Below are 20,634 nucleotides of genomic sequence, written 5' to 3' on the forward strand. Positions count from 1 at the left end.
TAACACACACACACACACATATGCATATATGTGCAAACCCACACATAAGAAAAATCCTCATAATGGTAATTTGAAATTGTTGGCATTCATAGCCTTGAGAAATCTTTATTTTATTTTATTATTATTATTATTTTTTTAATAGCTACCCATCTATGGAAGTTATTCAGCCTTTATTGGGTTGGGCTTTGGTACCACTGGTAGGCTAAAGATTAAATAACTTAGAAACCCTATATTGCCCGAAATGAAATTTCTGCGCAGAACTGAAGGAGTCACAATAATGGACAAAATGAAAAGCAGTGAAATCAGAAAAAAAACTTAGAATTACAACCTCCCTAAATGAAACAGTTATTTGCTATAGAGAAAAATGGAAAGAACACATACTAAGAATGAATAGAAGCAGAAAACCTAAACAAATTCTAAATTACCACCCAAAATGTACTCGATGCAGAGGAAGACCCTAAAGATGGAATTGAGTCCGGAAAAGGCCACCTGGCCTATAAGCCTGGAAAGGAAGAAGAAGAAGAAACCCTATCTAGAGAAGAAATCATGGCAACTTTTTAGAAACAATTTCAGGTCTCCAGTAGGTTAAAATGGTGGACTTTCATTGAATAATGAAATTGAACTACAACCTAAAAGTGTTTCTCGTGGAAAGGCTTAGACATTGGTTATGCATTTTTACTAAATAGCTTAAGGAAATTACAACGTATACTAGGATATACATTAAAATAAATTTTAATACACTTCCAATATTTCGGCAACGTCACGTTGCCATTTTCACAGGAACTTAAAAACAGGACGTGCATGTAAGCACAACAAACAGTTAAATGAGGATGAAGCAGGAAGCTATTCTTTCTCCTAAAAGTCCTGATGGTGTCTCCTAGCGGGCAATGTTGGTATTCTTGGGCAATTGGGCTGAAAGTCTTCTGATGTAGGTTTCCCAAATTTGGGGCAGTCTCATGCAACCAAATTTGTTGAGGTTTGGATTGTTTCTTAGGGCTGAGGCTGATTCCATGAAAAGCTTTTCGTATTTGAATTTACTACGTTGTATTATCGTGACTTTCTTCCACCATATTCTATGGTGGATATCCAGCGTATGGTCTGCAAGACCAGAGTGGCTGTATTGGCGAAACCGGATGTAGTCCTTGTGTTTTGAACTTCTGATATTAGCTGTCCTGCCTGTTTGGCCAAAGTAGGACAGCTTACAGCTGCAAGGGACCTGGTATACACTAGGTAGGTCTGGGGGGGGAGGTTGGTCTTTAGCAGAGCGGACAAGGGATGCCAATTTTTTATATGGTCTGTAACAAGAAGTTAAGTCATGTTTTTTTTAGGATTTTTGTAATTTTTTCCGAGGTGCCTCGGATATAGGTGATGGATTTAGAGTAATCCTTGTTGTGAGGGGGGGGGGGGTATGGTTTATTGGTTTCAATATTTTTTGGGGGGGATAGCCATTGGCTGAGAAAGTGGTGAGAATGTGGTTTAGTTCTGTGGTTAGGGCATTGTCATTTGAACAGATAAGTTTAGCCCTGTTGTGTAGTGTCTTAATGACTCCATATTGTTGTGAGGGGGGGGGGATTGTTGGTGAATGTATCTGCCTGTATGGGTGGGTTTTCTATAGACTGAGAAAACCAAGGTTCCATCAGGCTGGCAGGTGACTAGTGTGTCTAAGAAAGGAAGGTCGTTGTTTTTTTCTTCTTCCAGGGTGAATTTGATTCTGAGGTGTTGGTTGTTTTAAATGTGTTAGGAAGGAGTGGAGTGCATCAGAGCCATGTGGCCAAATAGCGAACACATCATCAACATAGCGAAGCCATATGGTTGGTTTTTGTAGGGCAGAGTTTAAGACTTTCTCTTCAAAAGTCTCCATATAAAAGTTGGCCAAGGGTGGGGAGAGTGGAGAACCCATGGCTATCCTAAATCTAAAAGTGTGTTATTTGGAAAAAAGCAGAAAAGAAATGTTATGGGGCTCCTGTCAAATAAATTTCAAGATGTGAAAAATTCAAACAAGGTAACAGAAGAGAAAAAAGGGCTAGACATTGCAAATGTCTAGCTCTTTTTCTTTTCTGTTGCAGCAAAATTACTAAAATGAAAGTAACCTTTTTCATGATGTATAGTGCTATTTTATTTACATGTAATGTATAAAATTTTCTACTTTAGATGAGTATATAACTATAATCAGTTTTTGAGAATAGCATTTCTCATGCATGGAAATCTTGGGACAGATAACAGGTATCTGTTTCAGTGTATGGTAGTTTGTTCCTAAATAGGGAGATAAACATCTGCCATCAAGTTGTTGATGTTACCCTCACCTCATTTTCTCTGAAAAAGGAAATGAGATGAGGGAAATCGAGTCTCAGGACTCATTGAGAAAGGCTACCCTATATTATACTAGCAGGCAGCGTATACATTCATAATCCAACATCCACACTATACCACCCTATGCGTCATTTGTGCAATAATTAAGTGATGATGCACCCTATGCATCATCACTTAACTGTGTGCATTCCCTGGTCTGTTTGTCTTGTGGGAAGAAAAACCTGAGTGTCTGTGAGAAGAAGCCCTACTATTCCATTATGCAACTGGCTAAACCTTCAACCACAAAATCCTCTATAGTGAGTTCTCACAATATGACAAGAAGCAATCTGACAAACACCTGCTCAAAGGGTGCAAGTTCTGTTGGTCTTCAAACTGCACTATTGAGGTGCTAAATAATAGTTGAAATCTGCAATTTTGGAAAATTGCAGATTTCAGAACAGTACTAAAGCAGTACTAAAATCCAAGAAGGCATTTTTATTGTCCTTTAAATTAAAAAAAAAATCTTGAAGTGTAATGATTTTGATTTTTCAGAACTTGAGTTAGAAATTCTGTGGAAATGAAAAAGGCTAAAAATTAGGTTGACTGGTCACAAACCTGCTAAAAGTTTACCAGAGGTAGTGCGATGTAATGTACTTTCAGGTTAATACTGGACTCTAACCAAAATGTTCCATATAAAATCTCTCCAAATGCCAAGCAAAATGGTGATGCAAATGAAATCTTCTGTTAGTATTTTTTTTTTTTTTAACTTTTTACGTTTATATTCTGAAGCTACAGTAAAATCTGCTGTAAATTTCCAGTTCTCTGAAATCTGTTAGATTTTTTTTGTTTCATTTTTGAACTTGGGGCATTCAGTTTCATTAAAACACCTCATCAAAGAATTTAAAAAATAACAGTTTGAATGTGTTGCCCAAAGTCATTTTTTAAAGCAAAACTTTAATCCCCCTCCCCACACCCACACACTTCATAAGTCAAAACATTATAACTACCTACCTGGTGGCATGTTGTGCCTCCTTGCTGAGATAGCCACTTGCACCCATCTTGGTATTGGCTTCACTAGACCACAGAAGATTTTCTGGGGTATTCTGGACTAACTAGATGGAAAAACATCCCAGTAATCAGCAACCAAGTGATGCACTGAGATTGATATATTATTAGTGCAGGGGAGCACACAGAATGCTTTGATATGCTCTTTAAACCATGCTTGCATAATGATGGCCTTGTGACATTGGGGAGCTGTCTTGGTAGAATAATTCAGATCCATTGGGCTACATTGTCATCATACAGAGCAATACCTGATCCAAAACAGTCTATAGGTAAGAACTAGCAATCAGGATATGTTTGGTGGGGATTAGAGAACCTAATAATGTCCATTAGAGCAATCCCTATACCAGGATACCACTCCCAGCCTGTTTCTGACCAACTGTGTGCCATTTGGTTGGTTGGAAACTGGCTGGGTCGTCACAGTGTTTTGGCTCATGTGTTTTTAATATTTATGTTATCTCTATAAGTTATTGCAGTTAGAAGGAAAATAATTAACTATGTATAAAAAATAAGAGAATATAATACAGAAATCAGAAGTTAAATATTTTCTTAGAAAACCTATAATGAAACATGGTATGAAGCAGGGTATAAAAAGACCTCATAAACATGAAAATTTTTAATTTTCTAATGTTACTGAATCTAATATCAGTTGAGCTACCTGCTATTAGAAAATTTAGTTTACGAAATGTGGATATGTAGTCTGTAAAACCAAGCTGAAGCTAACTGAATGAAAACTAGCAGTTAAAATTTATCTTGGGTCAGAATTTTAGGACATGTTAATGACATTTTCTTTACAGATAAGTGACATCAGTACAGTATTTTATTTACTTTGCAGAGTAAAAGTAGCCTACTTTCAACTATATTTGAAATATTCAACTATGAGGAAAATTTTATTTATTCATAATACATAACAGTAAATTTTGCCATATTTTCATCTTATTTTCTCACAAAAATGCCTTTACAGCAGTTTTTGTAATTTCATGAGGTCAGCTTATAATGCTTTCTTATTTTAATATCCAAAGTTTGCTTCTTTTATATGATAAAATTATATTAAACTTAGCATAATTTTCATTTCTCATTAGCTAATTATTTCATTTCTTTTTCTTATTATAGCTGGTTTAGGTCGAACAGGAACACTAATTGCTTGTTATATCATGAAACACTTCCACTTTACTGCTGCAGAAGCTATTGCTTGGATAAGAATATGCAGGCCAGGCTCTATAATTGGTCATCAGCAGCTTTGGTTGGAAGAGTAAGTTACTATTGTTCATTTGCAGCATCATCATTAGAATTTCAAGTGTCAGAAATTAGCAGTTTCTTTATTTGAACCACATTTAAAATTCTCTAAAATGTGATTGTATGAGTTGTTGTCATTATTATACAGATTTCTCTATGCCAGGAGATCCGCACTAACTTATATACACAGAGTACCTGACATACCTCTCCTTAAAGCTGGCCTGGCTGGCTGAGTGGTTAGTGTAGCTACTCTCCAGCCAGGAGGCTGCAGGTTTGAATCCTGCCAAGGGCATGGGTATTTGTGATTGTCCTACTAACTAATTACCATATGTACTGCTGCAACCTGTGCCCTGCGCATTATGACCTTAAAAAAAATCAAATAAATAAACCTCTCCTTAAACTCATTTACTGCCTGGCACTCAGGACTACTTCTGGCAATCCATTCCACTCATTTACCACTCTGCAAGCCAAAAAACCTAGTCTGCACACCACCCTTACTAACCACACTCTTACACAACTCCTAGGGGTTGACCTCTAGTTCTCTCTCTGTCATGTATCAAAATATTTCTTTTATGTCAATCTTATAGAAACCCTTTAGTAACTTAGTAACTGTCTTGTCCCTTCCTTCCTACTTAACTAAATTTTGCAACTTGCACACCTTCATTCTTAATGATAAAATTATTATACAGTAATGGAATAATACTTATGTTAGAAATAGAAAAATATTTATTCCGTTACATTTTGGAAAATTATTGAGACAACTACCATGTTTGAGTAAAACTTTAGTTTAATATAAACCAAAATCAACACTCCACGTTTTGACCTTCATATCAAGGTCATTTTCTGGAGCACTATATACAGAGAAACAAGCTGCACTACAATCTACATGGTTTGCTAAAGTTACTGACCAACTGTTACAACAATTATTGGCCTGACCTCTGGTAAAAAAAAAAAAACCTTGACTACATCAATGCTAGAGTCCTATTATTATTATTATCATCATCATCTCTTGGTTACAAAATTACATTGGGATGGGGGGCAACATGTTTATATATATATTAAAAACATGATTATACATATAATTTCAACCAATTGGTATGGAATAGTTTCCAATACTGGCTGAATTATAGATGCATTAACACAAGAATATTTTAATATTTGTCAAATATTTCAGTCTGAAAATAACAGACTATCTTCAGTGGCTACATAGGAACCGTTTTTAACAAGGTGGAATACCAATTGATCTTTCAAAAGTAGAATGAGCCGCGTGATGTTATATTGATAAACATTAAAGAGAGGAAAAATTTCATCAGAGTGATGAGTATATTGTAGTTATTAATTCACAATTTCAATCTTAATTTATAACATTATAAATAACATTAGACTAATGTAGGAATTAAAAGTCTCAATTAAATTAATTAATGTATTATCCTGATTAAACTTTCCCATATTTTTGATAAGGATATATAATAATTTCGATTCAAGTTAAGGTGTTGAAGTAAGGCCTCAGCACTTTCTTTAAATAGGCATTCAGATTTATAGAAAGTGAGGCCTTACTTCAGGGCCCTAACTTGAATCAAAATGACTGTATATCCTTATCAGAAATATGGGAAAGTTTAATCAGGATAACACATTAATTAATTTGTTTTTTTTAATTGAGACTTTTAATTCCTACATTAGTCTAACGTTATTTATAAATTAAGATTGAAATTGTGAATTAATAACTATAATGTATTCGTTTTTTCTCTCTTTAATGCTTAGCAATATAACATCACGCAGCTCATTCTACTTTTGAATGATCAATTGTTGGTATTCCACCTTGTTAAAAACGGTTCCTATGTAGAAACTGAAGATAGTCTGTAATTTTCAGACTGAAATATTTGGCAAATATTAAAATATTCTTGCATTAACATGTCTATAATTCCTACATATAATGCCACAAGTATCTCTCAAAAGGCAAATGCTGGCTGAAGATTGCTTAAAGTCCTAGGTACTAAGTATTAAGTAGGCTGAATATGTGCCATCCAGATTCTTGGAATTTTCATGCAGTCATTATTGTTGATATTAGGGTGGTTAATCAGAATTTTGCAGGCTTCTTTAAATATTCTTTCATACCAGGTTTTTGTATTGGTGTAAAGAGCAGGTACGTTTAAATATAACTGTTGTTATATTTAATGTGTCTTTTGTGTTCTTTTTTACGTATAGGGATTGTATGTCCAGTTTCACCAATATAAGGTAACTAAGTTTAACACAAGTGAACCACAGTAGTAGGTTTTTTATTACGTCAATATTTTGTCCGGCATCTTAGGACATCATCAGTACAGTAAGGCAATACTAGGAATGACAAAAGAAAGGGCGCGTACGTACAAAGGAATCCAAATTGCATGCAGTGGCGCGTTGCAGCATGAATTGAACTAAATTACTTAAATTATATTAAAATTAATTACAGTTAAGTTATTATTTTACACAATTTTGTATGACAATTTCCCATACTTTAGGGATGGCAAGAACATCATTGCGGTTTAGATTTGGTCCGTGGAGTAGGGCTTCAGCACTTTCTTTATATAAACGTTCATATTTATACGAAGATCTATGTAGAAGTTTTGTCTTTTTCCAATGGATCTTGTGGTTTGGGTTTTCAACTCCGTGTTGAGTGAGGCCTGATTTATGCGGTTTGATGAGGCGGATATGGTCTTGATGTTTCGAAATGTTTAAAAAACTGATCTGCCTGTCTGTCCAAAATAAGACAGTTTACAGGAGCATGGAACGTCCTATACACCAGGTAGTAGCATAGGTGAAAGTTTGTCTTTAGGCGAGGGTAACAAGTTTTGGATCTGGTTAATGGGTTTGTAGGTGGCAGCAAGATCGTATATCTTCATAATTTTCGAGAGCCGTTCGGAGATGCCTTTGATATAAGGTATGGGAATTCTATAGGGTTGTTCTTGTCTAGGTTGAAGTGCGGAGAAATTGCTGATGATTTTTTGAATTGTTTTGAGATTGTAACCATTTAGAGTGGCTGTGTTTTTGATTATTTCCAATTCTTGTTTTAGAGAAGCATAATCCGTGTACTCTGGTTACCAATGATTTAATGATGCCAAATTTTTGAGAGGGATGATGAGCTGAAGTATTGTGAATGTAATGGCCTGAAAATGTTGGTTTGCGATAGTCAGAGGTGGAGATGGAACCATCTTCTTTTCTTTGGATGTGTAAATCTAGAAAGGGGATGCCTTGTGGGGATTCTCTTTCTAATGTAAATCTGATGCGAGGATGAAGAAGGTTGATTTTTTCTAAAAACTGAAGTAGCTCTTGTTCGGAATGACTCCAGACTGCGAAGATATCATCGACATATCGAAGCCAGAGTTTTGGTTTGGGTTTGAATGTAAGGATGTTTTCTTCTAGATGTTCTATAAACAGATCTGCCAAGTTGGGTGACAAGGGAGATCCCATTGCTGTTCCCTCCTCTTGCTTGTAGATTTTTCCTTTCCATGTGAAGTAACCAGAAGTGATAACAAATTTGAACAGTTCAACAATGTCCGACAGAAATTTTTGATTTAATAGGTCTACAGTTTTTTTATGGGGGATATTGGTGAAGAGAGAGATGATGTCGAAGCTAAAAGATATTAAAATGTCAGCAGTTTGATGTCTTTTATTGTGGTGTGAACATCTGTGGAGTTTTTTTATTGAAGAGGTTGAATGGCCTATGTGGGGAGAAGGTTTGATAAAAATTTTGATAACTTGTAAGTCAGGCTGCTAATTGAATCAATGACAGGTCTGAGTGGGACGTTGTTTTTGTGAAGCTTAGGTAAACCATTATTCTCGGAGGTCTAGAATGGTATATTTTGAGTAATTTTGAAGTTTTTTCATCTAACAATGTTGTTTTATTGAGTAGTTTGTTCAGTTTCTTTAGCTGTCTTTTTGTGGGATCATGTCCAGTTTTGCATAAGTATTTTGGTCTCGGAGTAGTAGATTCAGTTTCTTTAGCTGTCTTTTTGTGGGATCATGTCCAGTTTTGCATAAGTATTTTGGTCTCGGAGTAGTAGATTCATTTTCCTAGTCATATGAAACAGTATCAAGAACCACTGTAGTATTTCCTTTGTCGGCTCTTGTGATGATTATGTTTTTATTATGTTTTAAGGAGGTAAGAGCTTTCAATTCTGATGGTTGAATGTTTAAAACTGAAGGTTTGGCATCAAAAATTATTTTTGCTATTTCAAAATGAAGTTTATTGGCTTCAATACTGGGGAGGTGCTTGATGTTTCTTTCAATGTTGTGTATGAAATCTAGATATGGGAGACGTTTAGGGGGAATGGCAAACTTATGGCCTCTTGCTAGAACATTTAATTCATCTTCTGTTAGTGGCCGGTTGGACAAGTTTACCACTCATTTTTCAGTCGGTAATTTATTGATATTTTTCTTAGATCGATTTAACAGGTTCAGGTATTTTTTCTGTTGGTTAATATTGCTTTTATCAAAAGCTTTGATCCTTGAGTTTTTTGAGACACTGATAATCACTTGTAGCAATTCTTGATTTAATGTGTTTGACAAATCTGCTTCTAGTTCTATAATTTTTATAATAAAAAACACAGCCACTCTAAATGGTTACAATCTCAAAACAACTCAAAAAATCATCAGTGATTTCTCTGCACTTCAACCTCGACAAGAACAACCCCATAGGATTCCCATATCTTATATCAAAGGCATCTCTGAAGGGCTCTCAAAAGAAATACAATCTTGCTGCCATTACAAACCCATCAACCAGATCCAAAACTTGTTACCCTCGCCTAAAGACAAACTTTCACCTATGCTACTACCTATTGTATATGACGTTCCATGCTCCTGTAAACTCTCTTATTTTGGACAGACAGACAGATCAGTTTTTAAACACATTTTGGAACATGAAGATCATATCTGCCTCATCAAACCACATAAATCAGGCCTGAAACACGGAGTGAAAACCCAAACCACAAGATCCATTGGAAAAAGACAAAACTTCTACACAGATCTTCATATAAATATGAACGTTTATATAAAGAAAGTGCTGAAGCCCTACTCCGCAAACCAAATCTAAACCGCAATAATATTCTTGCCATCCCTAAAGTATGGGAAATTGTCATACAAAATTGTGTAAAATAATAACTTAACTGTAATTATTTTTAATTTAATTTAAGTTCAGGCCACAATGCACCACTGCACGCAATTTGGATTCCTTTGTACGTACAAGCCCTTTCTTTTGTCATTCTTAGTGTTGCCTTACTGTACTGATGATGTCCTAAGATACCTAGGACGAAATATTTATGTAATACAAAAACCTAGTACTGTGGTTCACGTGTGTTAAACTTGGTCATGAATTCTCCACAGGTTTCTCTATATAATCAAAAAAAATTTAAGGTAAGTTATGCAGTAGATGCAATAAACTCCAGGATGTGCCAATAGGAGGAAAGGATCCATAGAGGAATTGAATATGTTTTTTAATTTATAAAATTAAAAAACATATTCATAATAGGTGGTTTAAAAGTGGCATTTAGATTGTAATGGTGTAGGATTCTGTTGATTTTTTCTGATAACCCTTTAATATATGGAATGGCTATGGTTTTACTATAATCTGAATTCTTTTTTGATGAAGTTTTATGAAGAACTTTATTAATAGTATTTTTGTTATAGCCATTATTTATAAATGTGTTGCATAATTTTTAATTCTTGTTTAAGAGCTTGCTGATTAGAGCAAATTGTTGTAGCTCTGTTTTTTAGGGTGTTAATGACTCCATTTTTGTGATGGGTGGTGGTATGATTTAGCATGTATGTATTGGCCAGTATGTGTCGGTTTGTGGTAGACCATGAAAGATAGACTGCCTGAAGGAAGATGGGTGACCAGTGTATCCAGGAATGGGAGTGAGTTCTGATTTTCAATTTTGATAGTAAATTGTATGCATTGATGTTGTTTGTTCAGGTGGCTAAGGAATGTGTCTGATGTTTGTCACCCATGTGGCCAGGTAGCGAAAACATCGTCAATGTATCTAAGCCGCACTGTAAGTTTTAGAGTGAAGGAATCAAGAGCACTTTGCTCAAAAGCTTCCATATAAAAGTTAGCAATTGGGGGAGGGGGAAAGTGGTGAGCCCATGGCCGTACCTTCTTTTTGTAGGTAAAATTTATTTTGCCAGACGAATTAAACGGAACTTAGTACGTGGACAAAGAGGGCCGTAATGTTGGGTGGAAATTTGTTCTGTAGGAGAAGAATGGTGTCATTGAGACATTAAGGGCAGAAATGTTGAAACTGACTAATAAATCATTTTTGCCAGGTGTTATGAATTTAATTTTATTTATACAGTGTTGTGTGTTCTTTATATAGAAGGGGGTATGACCTACCAACTCCTTGAGTGTTGATGTTAATTTCTTGGCTAGGTGATAATTAGTGCTATCTATCTACAGGGCTATCTACAAATAATAAAAATATTTATGATTTGTAGAATTTTCATTATTTTGTGAAGTTACTTCATGCGCAAACTTTGTTTGCTTGCACTTGGATAAAGGATTAAACCAAGGATATCATTTCTTGGAAACTTTAATTTATAGTATAACCAAGTAGAAAAAATTTTAATACTTCTACATTCAGCTGTACATGTGTATTCTGTGTGTGTGTGTGTGTGTGTGTGTGTGTGTGTGTGTGTGTGTGTGTGTGTGTGTGTGTGTGTGTGTGTGTCTTATCTTATTTGTGTGGGGTTCCCCCCTTTCCTCAACTGTCCCTTAGGACTGGTTGAGCCCTCCTAATGAGGGACTGAGTATGTGTTTTATGACTGTAGATCCATGTATATATGCACGATCCAGTTTGCCTGTTCTGAGTGACGAAAAACTCAAGTTTCCAGGTGAAAAAATCCTCTACCTCCATATGAGACCAGCTAACTCATCTTTAGTCAAAAGAGACCAGATAAAGTTCCTCATGTCATGGACGGGAATCGAACCCAGGTCTTTCCAACCAAAGGGCTTCATCTATACCAAATGAGCTATGGAGGCTAACCACTTCAGCCAAGTAACACTTAGGTCACTAACACCAAGAGACCAAAGGGTGGTTTGGAAATCACAGCAATCCAGCTTGGAAGCACTCAATCAGGAAGTCAAATAGTCTCTACAGGATTTATTCAAATGTGTAGTAAATTAGGACACTGTAATGAACTGCATGGTCTCCGTTTCTGTTGAAGGAAACCTACAGACCTAGAGTTTAGTAAAGATCCTAGACTTCAGTAAAGAAAATGGTGACTGCTCTCCAGAGCACTGGAAGAGTGTGATATGGAATGAAAAATTATGCTACATCCATTTACTGATTGAGATGGAAAGTATGGATGGGGTAGATGCTTGGAGAATACCTTGTCCCTGAGTAGATTATCTCCCCTGTGAAGTTTGTTGGAGAGGGATAGTGGCTTTGGTGTTGTTTCTCCTGGTACATACTCCAACCTTAGGTTGTGGTCTCTGGAAGGATGAATGCTGATGAATGGTCAACACTTGATCGTGGGAGTTCTGCCAAACAGCCATGTCTATTTCAACATGACAATGCAACATGCCACTGTTATGTGACTGGACTGATTGTCATGGTGAAAAAAGATTGGTATAAAATACTTGACTCATTATCTCTAAACTGGTGGAGAATATGCTGAGAAGGATATAAATTGTGATCCAAGTCAAAGGAGTAGTTAATCTTATCTACATAGTGTGATATTCCTGTCAGTTACATGTATTGTTCAGCTGGTTTGTGGTGCAATATGTTGGAAACATGTAACTTTTTATAGAACTTTCTAACAGTTGTTAGAAAGTTGTATAAAAAGTTGTACAGGTCTTAGCAAGTGTACAACTTGCTAAGACTTGTTTATGGCATACCATACCTGATCAGCTAATTTTAAGTGGTTTCAGATTGATTTCTTATTTTCAGATGATTTCTATACAGTCCTTACTTTCTCATGGAGTAGATTTTAGTAGCTATCCAATTGTGAACACTGAACAAACAAGGGATAGCCTGGCAGTTTAGAATTTAGCCAACTCAACTCAACTCTATTCTTAACAAGAAATAACAATGTATACTAAAATATTAATTATGAAAACTTTAATTAATACTTTTCTATATTTCAGCAACGTTACATTGCCATCATCAGGGATCACAAAAAACAATGATATGTGCACGTTGGCACTAACACTGGTCAAAGGAGGCTGAAGAAAGGCAACCCATGTCACTCCTAGAATACTAAATGGTTTCCTAGTGGGCTAAATTGGGCAGTCTTAGCCATTGGACTGAAGGTCTTAGGATGAATACTTCCCAAATTTCAGGGTAGTCTCATGTGTTCAAATTTGTTTATGTTTGGAAAATTTGAAGGGCTGAGGCAGATTCAGGGAATAACCTTTCATATTTGTATTTGCTGTGGTGTAATAGAGTGGCCTTCTTTCAGCATATCCTGTGCTGGGTGGCCAAAGCATGGTCAGCAAGTCGTGAGTAGCTGTATTGGGGAAACGGATGTAGTCCTTGTGCTCAGAAATTCTGATATTGGTTGTCCTGCCTGTTTAGCCATACTAGGACAGTCTGCAACTGCAAGGGACCAGGTAGACACCTGCTAGGTCTATGGAGTATGGCTGGTGTTTAGTGGAACAGATAAAAGATGCCAATTTTTTATGTGGTCTGTAATTAGTTGTAAAGTTATATATCCTTAGGATTTGTGTCAGTTTTTAGATGTGCCCCAGATGTATGAAATGGTGATAGAACTTGAGTAATCTCTGCTTGGAGGGATTGCAGGTACAGGGTTTTATTATTTTTTTGATTTTTTATGGATTGTAGCCATTGACTAAGAAAATGTTGAGGATATGGTCAAGTTCAGTAGTTAGGGCACTTATATCAGAACTGATTAATTTTGTCCTGTTATATAGGTTTTTATAACCTATATTGTTGAGGGGGAGGTAACTGCTGGTGAATGTATCTACCTATATGTATAGGTTTTCTGTAAATGGAAAATGTCAGGGATCCATCAGGCTGGCATGTAATCATAGTGTCTAGGAATGGGAGACTGTTGTTGTTTTCCTTTTCTAAAGTAAACTTGATCCTGGGATATTGGATTGTTTAGATGCGTTAAGAAATTTTGGAGCATATCCAGACCATGTGGCCAAATGGAAAAGACATCATCTATGTGGCATAGCCAAACAGTGGGTTTATGTGGAGCAGTTTAAGGCATTTTCTTCAAAGGTATCCACTGTTTGGCTATGCCACATAGATGATGTCTTTTCCATTTGGCCAAATGGAAAAGACATCATCTATGTGGCATAGCCAAACAGTGGGTTTATGTGGAGCAGTTTAAGGCATTTTCTTCAAAGGTATCCATGAAGGAGTTGAATTTTGGCTGTCCCCTCTATCTGTTTGTAGAATGTTTAGGACTCTAGGCCTGACTTTGGTTGCCTTTCTTCAGCCACATTTGCCCAGTGTTAGTGCATGCATGCACATATCATTGTTTTTTGTGATCCCTGATAATAGCAGTGTGACAATACAACATTTTGAAATATAAGAAAGTATTAATTAAAGTTTTTTTAATTAATAAATTTAGTTTAATCCTTTATCCAGGTGTGAGCAAATAAAGTTTGCACCTGAAAATATCTTCAGTACTGAGGCAAGGTGCTGCATCTGTAGGCAACTCATAGCAAAGGTGGACCAAGCTCTCATCACTCCTTGTCTCATATTTACCTCTTATAGGTAAATATGACCTCTCCATTGCTTCTGTCTTAGTGTCACCACTTCTGGGCCTGCCTCCCACTGACGAGACCTCAATGAAGGTCGAAACCGGTCTGGGTAGTGGCCCTTCCCTTAATGCATAGCATTATACATGTTTGCAAGGAGATATGCTTTGCATGGTGGGAGATACTGAGACAAGGAGTGATGAGAGCTTGGTCCACCTTTGCTACAATTTGCCTACAGATGCACCACCTTGCCTCAGTCCTGAAGATATTTTCAGGCACAAACTTTGTTTGCTCACACTTGGATAAAGGATTAAACTAAATTTATTATATAGTCTAACCAAGTGCAAAATAAACTTCCAACATTTTTTTATAATTAATATTTTAATATACGTTATTTCCTGAAAAATAATAGTTATGAGTAACCAACATATAAGCCTATCTATCTACCAGAATAAACTGTATTCTGTATTGGCCAATTGCTTAAACAACTCATACATTATGATTATACATTATAATCAAATATTTTGTTGTTTTGATGTGTTAGATCAATGCTGGAGCATTGCTTTATTAAACAAGGCTTCTGCTGTTTTCATCAGGAAACCAGGGCAATCACGGAGAGCTTAGATATTGAAGGTAGTCACCAGCATACTGAATTGATGATAAACACCGATATAAAAAACATTCTTGGAACAGAAATGGAGGGAGTTAACAGGAAAATTATAGTAATATCCTCATATAATTGATGTTACTGAGATGAAAAAGATAGGTGATATGTTTCTAAATAATAACTTTAAGATTATTCAGGCAATTTTAATCAGGCAGTAAGGATTAACTATATATAGTGCAATCAGTTCTTCTCACTTTAGCAAACTCATATGGACCACAAAAATGTTTTTTGTTAATGGATAGTTTGTTATAATGAAATTTGTTTAGCAAAACATGGTGTACCTATGGAGCTTTAGTCAGGATTTTTTAACAATTTGTTGTGATGTTTGCTATAATGAGAATTGACTGGATTCAACACTAAACATGAACTTCTTGAATGATAGGCTATTTCACATAGGCTATGTACACATTTCAAAATAGGAAACCAGAAGATGTGATTTATTAGTGCCTCTGGTTTCACTGAAAATAACAGTAATGAAGGAACAGAGGAATTATTTGAGTTATTAGAGAAGACAGGTATCATAAAGAAAAGTTGATTCAAAAAAGAAGAGAAAATATAAGTACAGTTTGGCACATCAGTGAATGATGATGATCCTGTTCTTTTGCAGAAAACAGGAATGCTATACATTAGCTATAACTATTTTGTCTGGAAATTCAAAGAAACTTCAGAAATGCTATGCATACCTGCTCAGTGCAACAGAAACCAAGGAATACCGTCCTGTACTAAATCTGTTCATCATTCATCAGATACTTCATATAATACATGTTTCATTTCGTGGAATGCAACAATACATTGCACTTTGACTAATGCAGGAAAGCTACATGAGTTTGAATTTCAATCACGCATCTGGGTTACACAGTATACTTTTGAGTGCATTTTTTCTTTTGTTATATTAACCAAACTTTTCTGTTATATTCATCCATTCCATTTAGGTCAATTAATCTTGATCGCACTGTGCATAATGTGTTTTGAGTATAAAAGGAATAATGTTAATTTTTTTTTTCTTTTTCTTTAAAAAAAATATAGGAAACAATCATATCTCTGGCTTCAGGGTGACATTTATCGACTCAGGAAAAGCCACCAGAATAATAATAATAGGAGTAAAATTATAAACAAAAGGACAAAGAGCAAAGATGCATTTATTGATTCTCTGTTGCTCAATGGAGGACAAGATGGAAACCAAAAAAGTGAAACTCAAAATAGACTGAAGGGTGATTCTGAAGGTCTGAATTCATCAAGCGGTGTTTGTAAGATAATTACACAAGTAGACCACCTACACCTGAATGATAAAGATGGGGGAAAAGGAGACTTCTTAAAGGTAAAGTGAAACTTATTTATCATCTAACTTGATATCAACTAGTGCATCCTTCATTAGTTGTGAAGGACTGCTTCAGATCATTATCATTCATTATATTAAAGCAACTGTAAAAGTTTTTATCCTTTCTGAAACTTTTAAAAGATGGAAAAAATTATATCATCTTGTAATATATTCATAATATGATTTAGAAATCAAATACACTTTCAGATGTTTATGTGAATATTTATTTTAATGAATAAAGCAGTGTAATACAACTGAACCTATGAGCTGTAATATGAGAATTAGCAAATTCTGTATTTCTGGATATAAAAACAGATTTGGACTTAATTATTTAATGCCTTTAAGAAATAGGATATTGAATCTTTTGGATATTTATGTCTAGTAGATCAGTTTGTGTGGGTGTGTGTGTGCGTGTTCATACAAACAAAACATAAAAAGGAATAGTTTTGAGATTTTTGCCGTCAGGATCAACTGCAGTAATAAACATCCTTGGAGCATATTAAAAATGTGGTCTCTTAAAGAACATGAAATAAAATCTGTTACTGCTAGTGTTTTTATGAATATCATTTCCACTCATTCTGTACAGTCTTATCTACACACCTAAAATAATGTAGTCTCTTGAAATTGCTATATCCCAGCATCCAGATTTACTGCCACCCAAAGTTCCTTTCAGCTTGAAATTCTGAATGTTTTAGACAATGTTTATTTGGAACGTGATAACTAATGCTCTCAAGCATCTTGTAACTAACATAATTTTTCTCCTTAAATGGATACAACTATACAACCTTTATGATCTCTTTATTTGAAAAACATCGAAACGAAACAGATTATTATTATTGTTGTTGTTATTTGTAGAGTTGCACACAGATGATTGGATTGTATAGGCAGTATTAAAGGTTTTAATAACTTCATGGTTTAGACTGTTCTGACTTGCATGAGCTATTATTTCTGGTATGCTTAAATGCTAGAGTCATCTCGTTATTGTGTGACCAATTTGTTATTACTTTTATTTTTAATCATGACCTTATACATTTGTGGTTATGTTATATTTGAACAGGAAATTCATACATAGTTTTCCCTAATATAGGCAAACAAGAGTTTTTACATGAAGCTTCTTCTTCAAGTTGAAACTGCTCTGGTGAGCGAGTTTCCATAGTAACGAAATATACTGAGCATGTTCTACATTCTGGGATACCTAAGGCAACTTATTCTGACATAGTTACTGGTACTTCTGTATGCTTTACACGAGTGCAAAATGTGGGTAAAAACAATATAATTTCTTGTCAGATATAACATACCATCACTGAGTTCAAAAACTTACCATGGTTAATTCTTGGATGTTCATTATTGATGAATTTCAAGAATTCACATAGGTTACTTTCCCACTGCAGTCAGATGATGAGCATGTGAATGTATCTGAACCACTTTGAAGGATTTTAATGAATGAAGATGTCATTTTAACTTACAAAATATGTTTAGAGATCATCCTAAATTGTCACACATTAGGAAGTAGATTATTTTCATAGCAAACATTAAGTGAAAAGGAAATTTAACCACAACAATGTTGTGTCATAATGAGAGAACAAAATCTCTTAGAAAAGCTGTAATATTTCAGATTTGACATACAATATCAAACCATGGAGTCTCGCTAACAAACTCTAAAGAAAACATTCATCTAGGGAGGCATGTGGTGAAGTTGTCTACAAGGAAAGAATAATAAGAACACTGTGATGGACACAGGATGTTAAAGAAGCAGTCCAGGAAAAGAAGTCTGTCTGCTGCTCGAGTATTGTCTGCTTGTTTACCATCCTCTAAAGCAATACATTACATGATTCTGCCACTCTCAATGTAAAAATAAACTTGCTTCTTACCCTTTTACTCATCACTTTCTTTTGCAACTTCCAGGGATGACCCCTTGTCCTTTCTTCTTCTCCTCATTCTACTATATGAAAAATCTCCTCAGTGTTAACATGATAATAACTCTTCAATAACTTAAATATCTCGATTACATCCCTCCCCTTTGTTTTCTATCCACCAAGAACTCTGCAGGCTGTATGCTCTCAGTCCGTCCTCATAATCAACATTGTACGGTCTTGATTTCATTTTTGTTATCTGTCTCAGCACCCTCTCCAAGGTTACTTCATCCCCTTCAAATCCAGGTGATGAGATCTGAGCACAGAAATCCAGATGTGGTCTGATCAATGCTTTATACAATGGGACCGTAAACTTTTATTTATTGTGGTCAATGTCCTCCTCAACATTGCAGCAATTGTCTGAGATGTCTTCACGACCATTTTTAATATATCCTTGGAACTTCAAATCTATTCACGATCTCCCAAAGATCCCAAGATCGCTTGCTTCCTCCACCTCTTCCAGTGAGCATAACCCCACAAAGCAAGTATCCCGTCTGTGGATTGCAAATTTTAAAAGCTTACATATAGTTGCATTAAAGTGATATCCCCTTTGTTTGTCCACTTTTCCAACCTATACAAATCCTCTTGAAGAGCCAAAACATCAGCACTATTACTAATAACCCTCCTAAGCTTATACAACTCTCTGATATTATCAGCGAACCAATCCAATCCTCTAACCTGATATCCAAACTCATATGTTGCAACTTAAAAATCAACTTGTCACGTGGTGCCCTGTAGCAAATAAGTCAACAGATGCCTTAAAATAATACATCGGAAAATGTAAAAAAGCTTAGCCATGTGTAAAAGTAGCTAAATAAAAGTAATGGGAAGATTTTGGTAAGAATATAGAAGATAAATATTAGGAAGGTGGCAAAATGTTCTGTTGGCTATTGAAAATGCTTAAAAATGGAACAAAGAGCACTGTAAAAGTGATCAATGATAAAGATAACATGTAAAGTTATAATAAGAATATTCTAGATGTCTGGAGTACTTACTTTGAAAGAATTTTAGGTGAAACAAGCAGTGACAGAACAGTAGGAAAATATTCAAGCTGAATGCAATTAGGAGTACATATTGATTAATTAAGATAGAAAAAAACTAAAGCCTGAAATGTCAAAGGGCAGCTGTAGTAGATTGTAGGAAACTAGATTATATTCCAATCAGAAATGCTTATATGAGGTATAAGTTTTGCAGAATTCAGAAGACTGGAGTAGAGCTCTTATAGTTCTCACTTATGAAAAAGAGAATAAAGCTAAATATGAGAATTGCAGAGGAATTTCTTTTCTGAGTGTTCTAGATAAGATTTATGCAAGTGAAAGAGATTGAAAAAAATTGTGGAAGAGAAGAAAATGCTCAATTCACCCAAATAGATTGTTAAGATTAGATTTTCACTCTACAACAAATAATTGAGAAATAATGGCAATATAACAATGATCAATACTTGATGTTTGTAAATCAGAAAAAGGCATATGACAAGGTGCCCAGAGAAAAGCTTTTCAAAATGATACAGCTATATGGGGTAAATGGAAAACATTATACAGATATTCTATATTTAATAGAATATATTCATAGTCTATATTTAAATAAGTCAGCAGTTAGAATTGAAGAAAATACAGAAAGATGGTTTAAGGTAAAATCAGGTGTAAGACAAGGGTGCATACTATCTCTATTTTTATTAATCATCATCTATATGGATCACATTATGAAAAAAATAGCATTAACCCTGATATTAGAATTGCAGATTTTAAACTCTTTGCTTGTCTGCAGGTGATGTTGTACTCTTAAACACATCCAGTGCAAGTCTCCAAGATTCTCTAACTAAATTGAATAACAACTGTAACAAATTTTGTGTAAAAAATCGGCAATAAAAAGACCAAACTATAAAAACTCTTTCGACTAAAGATGAGTTAGCGGGTCTCATATGGAGGTAGAGGATTTCTTCACCTGGAAACTCAGCTTTTTCATCACTCAGAACATAGAAAACTTCAGCTGCATTTCCAGTGGAGAATCTATAGAGCAAGTCAAATTTTCAGCTAATTAGGAAGTTTTTTTTCTTTTCTTTAATAAAGATGGCAAATTAAATATGGCTGTGGACAATGGAATAAGCAAAGCTGGTATGATAGGCGGCAGTTGAATAAATGTATATGGAATAGGAGAGAAATTAGCCAAAACACTAAAAGTAGCAATATATAAGATACTTCTTTTCTCTTCCATCATCTATGTGAATGATGATGAGGCTGAATGAATGTCACGTGTACAACTTTGTTTTGCTTTCTTGGATAAAGGATTAATTAAACCAAGAATATAATTTCTTGGCATCTTTAATAGTTATATAATATAATATAATATAACATTTCTGTGGTCCCTATGAGTCTTTGCTATAATGAGAATTGACTATATATTTTTTATACCATATATCAGAGGCTTCAGAATGTCTGGTATATAATGC

At 35.1% G+C, this 20,634-nt stretch overlaps 1 protein-coding gene across 2 annotated transcripts in view; it reads left to right on the forward strand.

Annotated features, from left to right (window-relative positions):
• The window catches only part of LOC150092575 (dual specificity protein phosphatase CDC14C-like), a 301,512-nt gene that overhangs the window by 235,788 nt on the left and 45,090 nt on the right, over positions 1 to 20,634 (forward strand). For both annotated transcript variants that reach the window (XM_090414344.1, XM_090414345.1), the window contains exons 10-11: positions 4,465 to 4,603; positions 15,981 to 16,272. In XM_090414344.1, coding sequence (XP_090270470.1) covers positions 4,465 to 4,603; positions 15,981 to 16,272 — 431 coding nt within the window. The remainder of the gene's footprint in view (positions 1 to 4,464; positions 4,604 to 15,980; positions 16,273 to 20,634) is intronic.

Source organism: Typopeltis vanoorti, chromosome 25 (assembly GCF_054136105.1).
Source record: "Typopeltis vanoorti isolate ZY-2024b chromosome 25, IOZ_Tvanoo_1.0, whole genome shotgun sequence".
Classification (NCBI taxonomy): domain Eukaryota; kingdom Metazoa; phylum Arthropoda; class Arachnida; order Uropygi; family Thelyphonidae; genus Typopeltis; species Typopeltis vanoorti.